This window comes from Monodelphis domestica, chromosome 3, assembly GCF_027887165.1.
Source record: "Monodelphis domestica isolate mMonDom1 chromosome 3, mMonDom1.pri, whole genome shotgun sequence".
NCBI lineage: Eukaryota > Metazoa > Chordata > Mammalia > Didelphimorphia > Didelphidae > Monodelphis > Monodelphis domestica.
In genome coordinates, this window is record NC_077229.1 from 72,325,555 (window position 1) to 72,337,345 (window position 11,791).

The following is an 11,791-nucleotide window of genomic DNA, read 5'->3' on the forward strand; positions in this document are numbered from 1 at the left end:
CTAGAACCAGCTAGAACCCTACTTTCTACAGGAAGCCTTTCCCAATTCCCCTTAGTACTAGAGCCTTCCCTTCGCTGATTATTTCCAAATTATCCTATCAAAATTCACTTGTAAAAGTTGTTTGCATGTTCTCTCCCCCATTAGACTGTGAGTTCCTTGACAGCAGGGACTATCTTTTGCCCTTCTTTTCCCAGTTCTTAATGCTTAATAAAAAGGAGTCACAAGTGCAGCTAGGTAGCCCAGTGGATAGAGAACCAGGTGGACCTGGGTTCAAATGTGGCCTCAGACACTTCCTAGATGTGTGACTTTGGGTAAGTCACTAAACCCCCTTTGCCTAGCCCAGTACTATAGCATTGATTCTAAGGCAGAAGGTAAGAGTTTATTAGAAAAAAAAAAGAATTGAATCTAAGATAGAAAGTAAATCAATTGTAAATAAATAAATAGTAGGCACTTGGGCAGTGAGCTCTTTGAAAGCAGACGCTGCTTGTTTTTTTTTTCTTTTCATATCCCCAGCCCTTAGCACAGCTCATGGCACTTAATAGGTCCTTATTTATATTTATTGATTGTTTGAAGAAGTGCTGTTGCCTGTTGACTGAATGACTGAAAAGAAATCTTACAGGAAAATCAAGCCTATGCCACATTCTCTCTCTATGTGTGCATCTCCCTTGCTGGGTATATTTAAAAAAAAAAAATCTGTTGACTCACAACCATCCGTTGACTAGTGATTGTTTCTCTGAGTTTTTCTTTCAGGTATCACAATTCCCAGAGCTCAAATAGCATATTGCCTGGCAAACGACCAATTTTTTCTAAAAACCTTCCCTTCTGTCTTGGAATTGATACTAAGTGTGGGTTCCAAGGCAGAAGAAAGGTAAGGACTAGGTGATGGGGCTTAAGTGATTTGCCCAAGATCACGAAGCTAAGTGTCTGAGACCAGATTTGAACCCAGGACCTCCTAACTTTAAGCCTGGCACTCTATCCATTGAACCATCTAGCTGCCCCCCAAATAGCACACCTCTAATACATGCTTGTTTGCTGATTGACTAGTTGATTGGATACTGAGAGCCCTGAGAACAGGGACTGTCATCTTTCTGACACCAGGACATTCCCTATGACCTGGGGAATATTTGGCCATTATTTCAACCATTGGAATTTCTGTTGAATGAACCCCCCAAAATGAAATAATAACACAAGTCACAGCTAACACCTTGAAGTTGTTTCATATGACGATGATTTTACAGACAGGATGTCAGACAAAAGATTCTAAAGAAGTTCCCAGATCCAACCACTCCAGGAAATCTGACCTCCCACACCACACTCCCCCCTCGGTCACGTTTCCACAGATGGGAGGGACCCAAGAAACCATAGCCTGCCTGTCCCAGGTGCGGAAGGTAGATTGGGTGACTTGGTGAAGGAGCAAAGGAATGTGGGGAAGGGCTTTGTCCAAGGTTCCAGAGCCAGGCGAGGGCAGGAAGAGACTGTAAATCTCTAGAGTCCCCATTGGTCACTCTAGAGTTGTACCTCTGGGCCTTCTGCATATGGCTGGTCATTGAAATCTCCCCTGTGGCTCCCTCCCAAGATAAAGAAACCCTCTTGAAATATCTTTGGCTTTTCTTCTTAAAAGGCTTTATCCCATCACAATGCACACTGGTCTTTTAGCAGCTCTGGTTAGACCTGTTAGAGGCTCTGGGGATGTTTGTTTAGTATCCTCTGTCATCAGTCCCTCATGTTGGCGGGAAGGGGTCAAGGCACGATTCCTTCCCTTGGAGGGACCTGGAGTGAATCTCCCACAGAGGACGATGTGCCATGTGGCCATCACCTGCCTCCTCCTCAGACTCCTAACCCCTAGAAAGTGAATCCTATTATCTTACTGACTTTCATCCACAGGACCAGGGAGTAAGACCTTCTCTTGGGACCAGTGATGGCGAACCTTTTAGAGACCCAGTGCCCAAACTGTGTCTTCACACCACATGTTAGCCCAGACAGGGGAGGGAGGAAGCACTCCCATTGGGCTGCTGGGTCATGGGAGAAACGACCTCAGGCACGATAGAGAGGGGGAGGAGAGCAGCCCCCTCTGGCACGCATGCCATAGGTTCTCCCACATGGCTCTAGACTCTACCATAACACTGAGCCTCCTTCTCCCTGAGGTCTCTCCTCCCCAGATAGCAGGTGGGGAGTGACATAATAGGGGATAACTAGGTGGCTCAGTGGATGGAGAATCAGGCCTAGAGATGGAAGGTCCAGGGTTCAAATCTGGCCTCAGACACTTGCCAGCTGTGTGATCCTGAGCAAGTCACTTTACCCCCATTGCCTAGCCCTTACCACTCTTCTGTCTTGGCATCAATGCACAGTATTGATTCTAAGATGGAAGGTAAGGGTTAAATAAAAAAGGAGTAAAATAGTCATTAGCTCCCATTTCAGCACTGCTTCATGGCTTATAACATCCTTACAAGGTGGTCAGGCAAGAGCATATCATCTGGAGGTTTGAGGGGAACTAATAGAAAAAAAGGCATTTTAAAAAAACTTTATTTAATTAATTAAGTTAGAATATTTTTCCATGGTTACATGATTCATGTTTTTTCCCTCCCCTCCTCCCCCTCCCCCTCCCATACCTGATGTGTAATTCCACTGGGTTTTACTTGTATCATTGATCAAGACCTATTTCTATACTATTGACATTTGCATTAGGGTGATCGCTTAGAGTCTACATCCCCAATCATATCCCCATTGACTCATGTGATCAAGCTGTTGTTTTTCATCTGGGTTTCTGCTCCCACGGTTCTTTCTCAGGATGTGGATAGTGTTCTTTCTCATAAGTCCCTCAGAATTGCTCTGGATCATTGCATTGCTGCTAATAGAGAAGTCCTTTATGTTTGATTGTGCCACAGTGTGCCAATATCTATGTATAAGGTTCTCCTGGTTCTGCTCGAAAGAAGGACATTTTTAGCAGGAGGGACTGTTGGTGCACACTCCTGGAAGCTAGAGATGGAATGTCCATGGTGCTGCAAATTGACCAGTTTTTAGGATTTCATTATTCTGTTGGGAAGGGAGCTAACTTGCTGAAGGTAACACAGCTAGACATAAACTGGAGCTAGGATTCGAGTCCAAGAGTCCTGACCCCCCAGTTCCAAGGCTCTAGCCACTTCCACCCTGTAAACTTCCCATAGAACGTATACAATAGCTTTCTTCACTCTTAAAAAGATCTCAGAGGCACCTTAGAGATCGCCTAATCCAACTCTTACAGAACAACTACCTCTAAAGAGTACTAGGCACAGCCTTGTCATCTGTCTGCCATTTAAAACACCTGCAGTGATGGAGAACTCACTACCTTTCAAGACAGCCTACTTTGTGGTTATTTTTTTTAACCCATACCTTCTAGTGTCTTAGTAACAACTCTAAGACAGCAGAGCAAGGAGTAGGGGTTAAATAACTTGCCCAGATTTGAAACCATGCCCAAAGGGGTTTATAAAACTGTGTAGACCTTTTGATCCAGTAAATACCACTAGCAGGTCTGTTTCCTAAAGAGGTTTTGTTGTTGTTGTTGTTGTTTTTAATGGGAAAGGACCTGTTTGTATGAAGATATTTAGAGCTGCTCTTTTTGTGGTGGCAAAGAATTGGAATCTAAAGGAGTTTCTACCAATTGGAGAATGATTGAATACGTTGTGGAAATGATGGTGATGGAAAGCTATTGTGCTGTAAGGGATGATGAACAGGAGGATTTCAGAAAGAGGTGCAAAGATCTTCATGAACTGATGCAGAGTGAAATAAGCAGAACCAGAAGAACATTGTTCGCAGTAAAAGAGATATTGTGGAATGATCAACTCTGATAGACTTGGCTACTCTCAGGATGTCAGTGATCAGGATAATTCAGAGGGACTTGGGACAAAGAACGTTATCCATCTCTAGAAAAAGAACGGTTGGGGTTGTAATGCAGATCAAAGCATACGATTTTAAACTTTTGTTTATTTGGATTTTTATTTGGGGTTTTGGGCTTAATATGAGTATTCTCTTACAACAACGAACAATATGGAAGTAAGTTTTACTTGATAATACACATAAAACCCAGATCAAATTGTGTACCACCTCCAGAAGGAATGGGTAGGGGAGGTAGGGAGACAATAGCCTGGCAGAGGGTCCTCCCTTCCCTCTTTGTGGGTCCAGTAGGGAGTAAATAGCTTTCCCCAAGAAGGAATGATGGATGCTCCCCCTTCTGCCCTTTCCTAAGCTCCCGTTGCCTATCTTGGGATCTGGTGTCTGTTCTCCATTTGGGAGTTTGGGACAATCAGGCTCGATTCTTGGAGGAAGAGAGGGAAGGGGGGCCTTTCTTTCTCCACTTAAAATTAATGGACTTTGGAGCTAGAAAAGAACTTTAAAGGTCAATGAGACCAACTAAACCTCCTCATTTTATGAATGGAGAAACTGAGCTCAAGAGAGAGGAAAGAGACTTGCTCAAGATCATACAGTAAAACTGTAGCAAAGTCAGGATTCCTAAATTGAGGACTTTTCTCCAGTGTCCTGTATTGCCACCAATGGCTACCCTCGACGCCCAGCCCACAGAGCATCAAGCCGGGGACTCAAGGCACAAAAAGAGGGCCGGTCCTTGGGGTTGGAGGCCCAGCAGCTTCTCATGATCTCTTGAACCTGCATGGGAAGGAGAAGAGACTAAGGTGGGACTCATCCCTCTTCCCCAGCTCCTCCCCAGGCTTTCCCTCCAGGAAGAGTGAGAACACAGCTAGGGTGGTCTTCCCACTTTCTCGGCCCCGCCAGCCCAGGCCCCTGGCTTTTGGTCCCCTGGATGCTGCTGTCTTACCTCTTCTGGGCAGCCAGGAGGAGCGGGCAACCTGCGGCCCTCTGTGAGCAGCTCCAGGAGGTGGCAGAGGATGGGCATGGAGTGGTCACAAGCCATCATTCGGAAAAACTCCTGGCAGGGTGACAGAAGGAGATGTCAAGCTCAGGAGAGACAACCCAGATGGGTGGGCTGAGGGGGAGTGGGTAGCGCACCCATCAAAGGGAGAGAACCTATCAGAACATCTAGAGAACTCCCAGGGGTCAGAGGAGGCACTGCTTAGAGAGAGCCAGGCAGAGGAAGGAGTTCTTTCGTTGAGCTAGATATTGTCTGTGACTATGGGCACCATGATCATGGAAGCCTCAGTTTCCCCACCTGTAAAATGGGGATAATCACACATGCCCTCTGGCTCTCTCTCTCTACCACTGTGAGGAAAGTGCCCTATGAGCTGCCCTCCCTAATCTTCTCTAAGTGCTTCTTGCATGCCCCATTGATTGGCTCCCAAGGGTTGTACCAACATAACCTGGTATAGCCCAGCCAAGCTAGAAAGGCTCGCAAACAGACTCACAAAAGGGAACATCATCGGGTTGGCTCTGGGAGGAGGAATATTCTGACAATAGAAACTCTTGAAGGGGTCAGGTAGGTGGCACAGTGGGTAGAGAACCAAATCTAGAGACTCATCTCCTGGGTTCAAATCTGACTCAGACACTTCCTAGCTGTGCGACCCTGGACAAGTCACTTAACTCCCATCCCCTGGCCCTTGCCATCCTTCTGCCTGGAAGCATCTGAGGCCAAATTTGAACCCAGGACCTCCCATCTCTAGGCCTGGATCTCCATCCACTGAGCCATCCAGCCACCCCAGCACTGAGAATTTTAATAAACTCTTATTGAATGAAAGAACATCTGGGCAGGGAGCTCTTGGGTCTGAGAGGCAGATGGAGCCCAGGTGCTCTCCTCCCTGGCACTGAGGTTGATGCCCTGGAACAAGCCAGAGAGAAGCCAAGACGCTGGTGGTAGTTAGTGGTTTTTCGGCCATGTCCAATTCTTGGTGACCCCTTTGGGGGGTGTTCTTGGCAAAGACACTGGAGAGCTTTGCCATTTCCTTAAGGTAAAAACTCTTTCTTTGCTTTGTAACAGAAGCTTCTTCATGACGGTGGGGTGAGAAGCCGAGACGGGGGCCCCCCAGAGTGCCGAGCCCTTTGTGGGGAGGTGGCGGGGGAGGTTGGGGGCCCCCACGGCTGTTTTTCAGAGACATCTGAGGATCAGCCGAGTGGGGCTGCCCAGTAAGGTGGCTTTCCTCCTCCTGGCTTTCGCCACAGACTGGCAGAATCTCCTTTGTCCTTGGAGGCTCCATTCCAGGGCCACTTGCTTCCAGAAGTCTCCTCTGAGCCCCAGGCGCTTCAGATCGGAGTGATGGCTGGGCAGCCTGTGTGGGCAGGGACGTATCTTGTTCTGAATTGGAAGTCATCTTGGAGGCTGTCTAGTGTAGGAGTGTTTAACCTGGAACTCATGAGCTTGTTTTTAAAACAATTTGGAAGCAGCAGGGTGGCTCAGTGGATGGAGAGCCAAGCCTAGAGAAGGGAGGTCCTGAGTTCAAATCTAATCTCAGATACTTCCTAGCTATGTGACCCTGGGCAAGTCACTTGACCCCCATTGCCTAGCCCTTACCACTCTTCTGCCTTGGAACCAATACACAGTATTGATTCTAAGGTGGAAGGTGAGGGTTTAAAAAATACAAACAATTTGGGGGCACAGGAAGTTGGGAGGACCTGGGTTCAAATGTGGCCTCAGACACTGCTTAGTTGTGTGACCCTGGGCAAGTCACTTAACCCCAAATGCCTAGCCCTTGCCCTTCTATCTTAGAGTGGTGACTAAGAAAGTAAGAGTTAAAAAAATCTTTTTTTTTTAAATAACGAATTCTTTTCGAGGGGGAAAGGGATCTGGTTTTCCCTGTCTCCCTTGGTCTGAAAGCCCTGGGGCCACTCACTCACAGACCTGACTCACCCACCTTAGCCTCCCTCCCAGGATCAAGGATTATAGGCAGGTATAACCACATGCAGCTTCATAACTGTTCCAGAATGATTGGTTTTCTCCATAATCCTCTGTATGTTATTTTATGCACTTAAAAACATTCTGAAAAGGGGTCCGGGGGTTTCTCTACACTGCCAGTGGGGTCCATGATACCCCAAAAAAGGTAAAGATGCCTGATTTTGTATGACACTTTTATTTTACATATGGGGAAACTGAGGTACTGAAAGTGACTTGATCAAAGTCACACAACTTGTTTGGGGCAGAAACAGGACTTTCTAGAGATCAGAAGGTTTCTAACTCCAAAAATAGGCCTTCTTTCATGAGAGCATACTGCCTTTACTTATCTTTTTTGTCTACTTATCTTTCCCTAGAGGCTAGCCTAGGGAGAGCACTAAAGGAAGTTTGTTGAATAAATGAATGTAGCCTAGATATGCCCTGGTTTCATTCATGAATGGCAGAGAGAGGGGGATGCATCAGGGTCCCATGCCAAAATTTACCTTCCCCACCCCTTTAAACTGTTACCTTCCATCCTAGCAATACCTCTAAAACAAAAAGGCAAGACTTAAGTGACTTGCCCAGGGTCACACAGCTAGGATGTGTCCGAGTCTAGCTTTGAACCCAGGTCCTCCAGACTCCAGACCTGGGTCTCTATCCACTGTGCCGACTAGCTGCCCCTCAAGGGTTAACCTGGGTGCCCTGTTAATATCATGAAATGCTAAAAGGAGGAGAGGAAGGCCCCCTACACATTGCCAGGATTGCCCACTCACTCCAGTATCTTGACGTGGACAAGAGACGACAGGGCAAGGTTTGAGCTGCATCTCTGATGGGAAGCCCACCTAAATGGGAGCACCAACATAGCAGAGTTCTGGAGGATGGAGCGCCTTAAACTGGGGGTTCAGGTCTGCCCTGATAGCTGTAGGACCAGAAATGGCCTGAGGACAGGGACCCACTTACATGGGGGGGGGGGCATGTTGTTCACACATATAGCTAGCACAAGTCCCCAACCTTTCATACAGAAATGGCACTTTAAAAATATATATGTGTGTATAGATTTGTATATATATATATATATATATATATATATATATATATATATAGAGAGAGAGAGAGAGAGAGAGAGAGAGACAGAGAAAGAAGGAGAAAAAGAGAGAGGGAGGGAGATAAAGAGAAAGAGAGAGTAAGGAGAGAAGAGAGAGAGGAAGAGAGAGGGAGAGAGAAAGAGGAGAGAGAGGGGAGAGAGAGGCAGAGAGAGAGAGAGAGAGAGAGAGAGAGAGAGAGAGAGAAGGAGAGGGAGGGAGAGAGAGAATGAGAGAAATAGAGAGAGACAGAGAGAGAGTAAGGAGAGAGAGAGTAAGGAGAGAAGGGAGAGAGAGAAAGGGAGGGAGAGAGAGATAAGAGAGAAGAGAGAGAGAGGGAGAGGGAGAGAGAGAGGGAGAGAGAGGGAAAGAGAGAGTAAAGAGAGAAGGGAGAGAAGAGAGAGTAAGGAGAGAAGAGAGAGAAGAGAGAGGGGAGAGAGAGTAAAGAGAGAAGGGAGAGAGGGGAGAGGGAGGGGGAGGATGAGGGGGAGAGAAAGAATCAGAGAGAAAGAGAAGAGGGAGAGAGAGAGAGAGAGAGAGAGAGAGAGAGAGAGAGAGAGAGAGAGAGAGAGAGAGAGAGAGAGAGAAAGAGAGAGGTTGGCCAGGAAAAGATTTTAGGGGATCCATTAATCTGGTTTTTAGTATATGTGCTGCCAAAGCATGTACAGGTCCATTAATCCAGATTGGAGGGGGGTAGGAATACCATCTTTATTTTCACTGACTCTCTAACTGAAATTTAGAATTTCCTTTAATTATTTAACAAAATGGTTCTAAGAAGCAGCCTGCTGACATCACAAAACTGACTGCCAAAAGAGTCCATAACAACCCAAAAAGGGTCCCATAAAGGTTATATTAATTACCCAAAGCCATGTGGCAGAGACTGTATTCAAATCCTATGCCTTTTCTACTATGCTACAGTCTCTTATTTGGGGATACTGAGTCATGGGGAGGAATGGACTCTCTGGAACCATAGAATGCTAGAATATGGAAGAAATTTCATTTATTTATTTATTTATTTTTAGCAGGCGAATGACTTCTTTGGTGTAGAGGACTCCTGAAGAATTCCATCAAGGGGCGGATCATAGCTGTTCCATGACTCAGAACATTAGTTTCTCAGAGTATTTCCTTAGTTTCATGCAACCAGTACGTTTCTGGGGAGGGACTTGAACTCAGTCTTTCTGTAAAATGAGGGGGCTGGACAAGTTGGCCTCTAATGTTCTTTCCAGATCTCCAGTTATGAGTTATATGATTCTCACAGCCCTCCATACAGAGTAAGTAGTAGAAGCATTAATTCAGCACTTGTGAAGATGTGGCACACATGCCCAGCCGGCACTCAGGGAGCTGCTCATTCCCCCTCTTCCCAGCAGCTGAAGACATTTTTTGCATATCCCACCCCTCTGTCCAGCTGCCCAAAGCAAGCACTTCCTCCCTCAGCACTCTCTGGTAATGTGGGGGCTCACAGACAGCTTTAATTTGCCCTCTGGGCACTCAAACTCTGAAAGGCTGCATTAATATCTCCTTTACACCTGAGGAAATCTGAGGCAGAGTGGCTAACTGGAGCCACAAGCCAGGGAGAACAGGGATTCAAAGGCAAGCCCTTATGCTCTTTTCATTCAAACTCCTCATTTTATATACTTAAGGAAACCGAGGTCCAGGAAAGGGCTGACTTGTCAAAGGGTCCTTTGGGGTCAAAAGTCAGAAAAGACAGAAGTGTCCTTTGCCCACCAAGGCCAGCACTTTTTCCTGTTGGCAATATTTGAGGTGAGAAGGAAGGAGTGAAAACAACCTCAAGGGAACAGAAGAGTGGCCAGTGCCAAAGGGCCATAGGGAGAGAAGAAAGGAGAGAAGGACTAAGATAAGTTCCAGAGGCAGGATGGAGGCAGGCAGCCCCATGTCCAGTCTCTCAGCCTGCCAGGGGGAGAGGTGGGGAAGGGGAAAAAGTACTCACCTCTGAGGGGCTGTGGGTTTTGTCGCTGTATGTATAAAGCTCATAGAGGACAACGCCGAAACTCCAGACATCAGACTCCCTGGAGAAGATGTTGTCCGACAAGGATTCCGGGGCATACCTGATCAGGCAGAAAGAAGTTTAGAGGGTCAGCTGTGAGAACCTGGTTCCTCTCAGCAAAGCAATGATCTGGGATGATCATGAAAGCCATGATGGGGAATGCCATCCACCTCCAGAGAAAGAACTCTTCCACATCAGTGGGTTTATGGTTTTATTTGGGGGTTTGGGTCATGTCTGGTTTTTGCATGATAAGAAAATAAATAAAATAAAAAGAAGTTTAGACGGTAAGGAGAACAGCATTGGAACAAGGGTTGGGACACTGGGGTTCTGGCTCAGAGCAGAAAAATTTATAGCACTATCACAGGATAAATATCTTTTCTTTTTCATAACAGAACACAGCAATTTAGAAAACTTGTGGTATCTCCAAACACCCTCCCCTATGACGGATGAGCCAACCCCAGAATCCAGAGGCCACTTACCCCAAGGATAAACATTTCTAACCAAGACTCCAAAAAGGGAGAAGAGAAAGGAGAAGGGGGTAGGGTCTGCTGGTAAACAAAAGGGAATGAAGAGAACTGGGTGTTGCTCCCTCCTCTTTCAGGATTGTTTATTTTGTAAGCTTTAAAACTCTAGCCTAGTGCCCTAGAATTATTATGCCTTAAAGCTCTTCAAGAGTTATTGGAATTATTATAATAATAGGTGGTTCATTCTGACCTCAGCTGGGCCCTTCAACAATCCTGCTCTTTACAAGTCTCCACCTCAAATGTTCCCCATCTTTTTCTCTTTCTCTCATGCCCCACTCCCAGTTCCCTAGCAGGGCACTCTTGTCTCCTAGATCCACTCCAGGAGGGTGGTCCTATGCTGGGAAATCTGTCAGGTCCTGCCCATTCTTCATGCCTTCCCCATCTGTGGCTTCTATTTGGGTTCAGCTCAAACTTCTCCTCCATCCCTCAACAACTTCCTCCTGTTTATCCTACAATGACTTGTTCATCCAAGTGTTTGTCTCTTCCCTTCAGACCTCCTTGAGGTCAGAATCTGGCTTGCCTTTGTCTTAGGGGCAATTTTTGGTTGACATCTGATTCTTCATGACCCCATTTGGTCATTTCCTTTTCCAGATTATTTTACAGATTGGGAAACTGAGGCAAACAGGCTTAAGTGGCTTGCCCAGCTAGGAAGTCTCTGAGACTGGATTTGCACTCAAGAAGATGAGTCCTGCTGACTCCAAGCCCAGTGCATTCTAACTCACACACATCTTCCAAGAGCATCTCCCTGAACTAAGTCTGTAGCCTCCCTCCAGGGCTTTTCACTTCTACTCTGCCTTCCCCACTCTCACACTGAGGACTGATTCTGTCCTCTTTGAGTCAGAAATCATCCACCGGGTCCTTCAACATCTTGTCCAAGCACCCTCCAGAAGCTTACTGAGGCTCAATGGAAAGAGGGCTGGAGTGGGGGGGGTTAGAAGGAGCTGGGTTCAAATCCTGATTCTTCCACATGTTTAAACTTGGGCAAATCACCACCTCTCTGGGACTGAGTTTTGTCACCTATAAAACGAGAGGATCTGGAAACCTCACTAATTCTATAATCCTTTCCCAGATTTTGCTCATGTTACTCCATTCTACTCACTTTATGCTCCAGCCAAATTATATGACTCCTCCGCCTCTGCACCATTATCGGGGCTCTTCCCTTGTTCCCTGAGTGCCATCACCCCTAAGTGGCTGAGTAGAGAGAAGGCTAGATTTGATGTCAGGGAGAGCTGAGTTTAAAGCTGCTCTCAATCAGGTAAGCTATGTGATCCTAGATAAATCACTTAACTGCCTTTAGTCTCAGTTTTCCCATCTGTGAAGTGGGGATAATAACATCAATTTCCCAGGGATGTTATGAGAATCAAGTGAGATC

At 46.3% G+C, this 11,791-nt stretch overlaps 1 protein-coding gene across 1 annotated transcript in view; it reads right to left on the reverse strand.

The window, feature by feature from the left end:
* Nucleotides 1-2,509: 2,509 nt before the first annotated feature.
* The window catches only part of LOC130458249 (tyrosine-protein kinase JAK3-like), a 10,571-nt gene continuing 1,289 nt past the window's right edge, over nucleotides 2,510-11,791 (reverse strand). The window contains exons 3-5 of the mRNA XM_056822109.1: nucleotides 9,839-9,956; nucleotides 4,808-4,918; nucleotides 2,510-4,638 (exon numbers count right to left, since the gene is read on the reverse strand). Coding sequence (XP_056678087.1) covers nucleotides 4,531-4,638; nucleotides 4,808-4,918; nucleotides 9,839-9,956 — 337 coding nt within the window. The 3' untranslated portion in view covers nucleotides 2,510-4,530. The remainder of the gene's footprint in view (nucleotides 4,639-4,807; nucleotides 4,919-9,838; nucleotides 9,957-11,791) is intronic.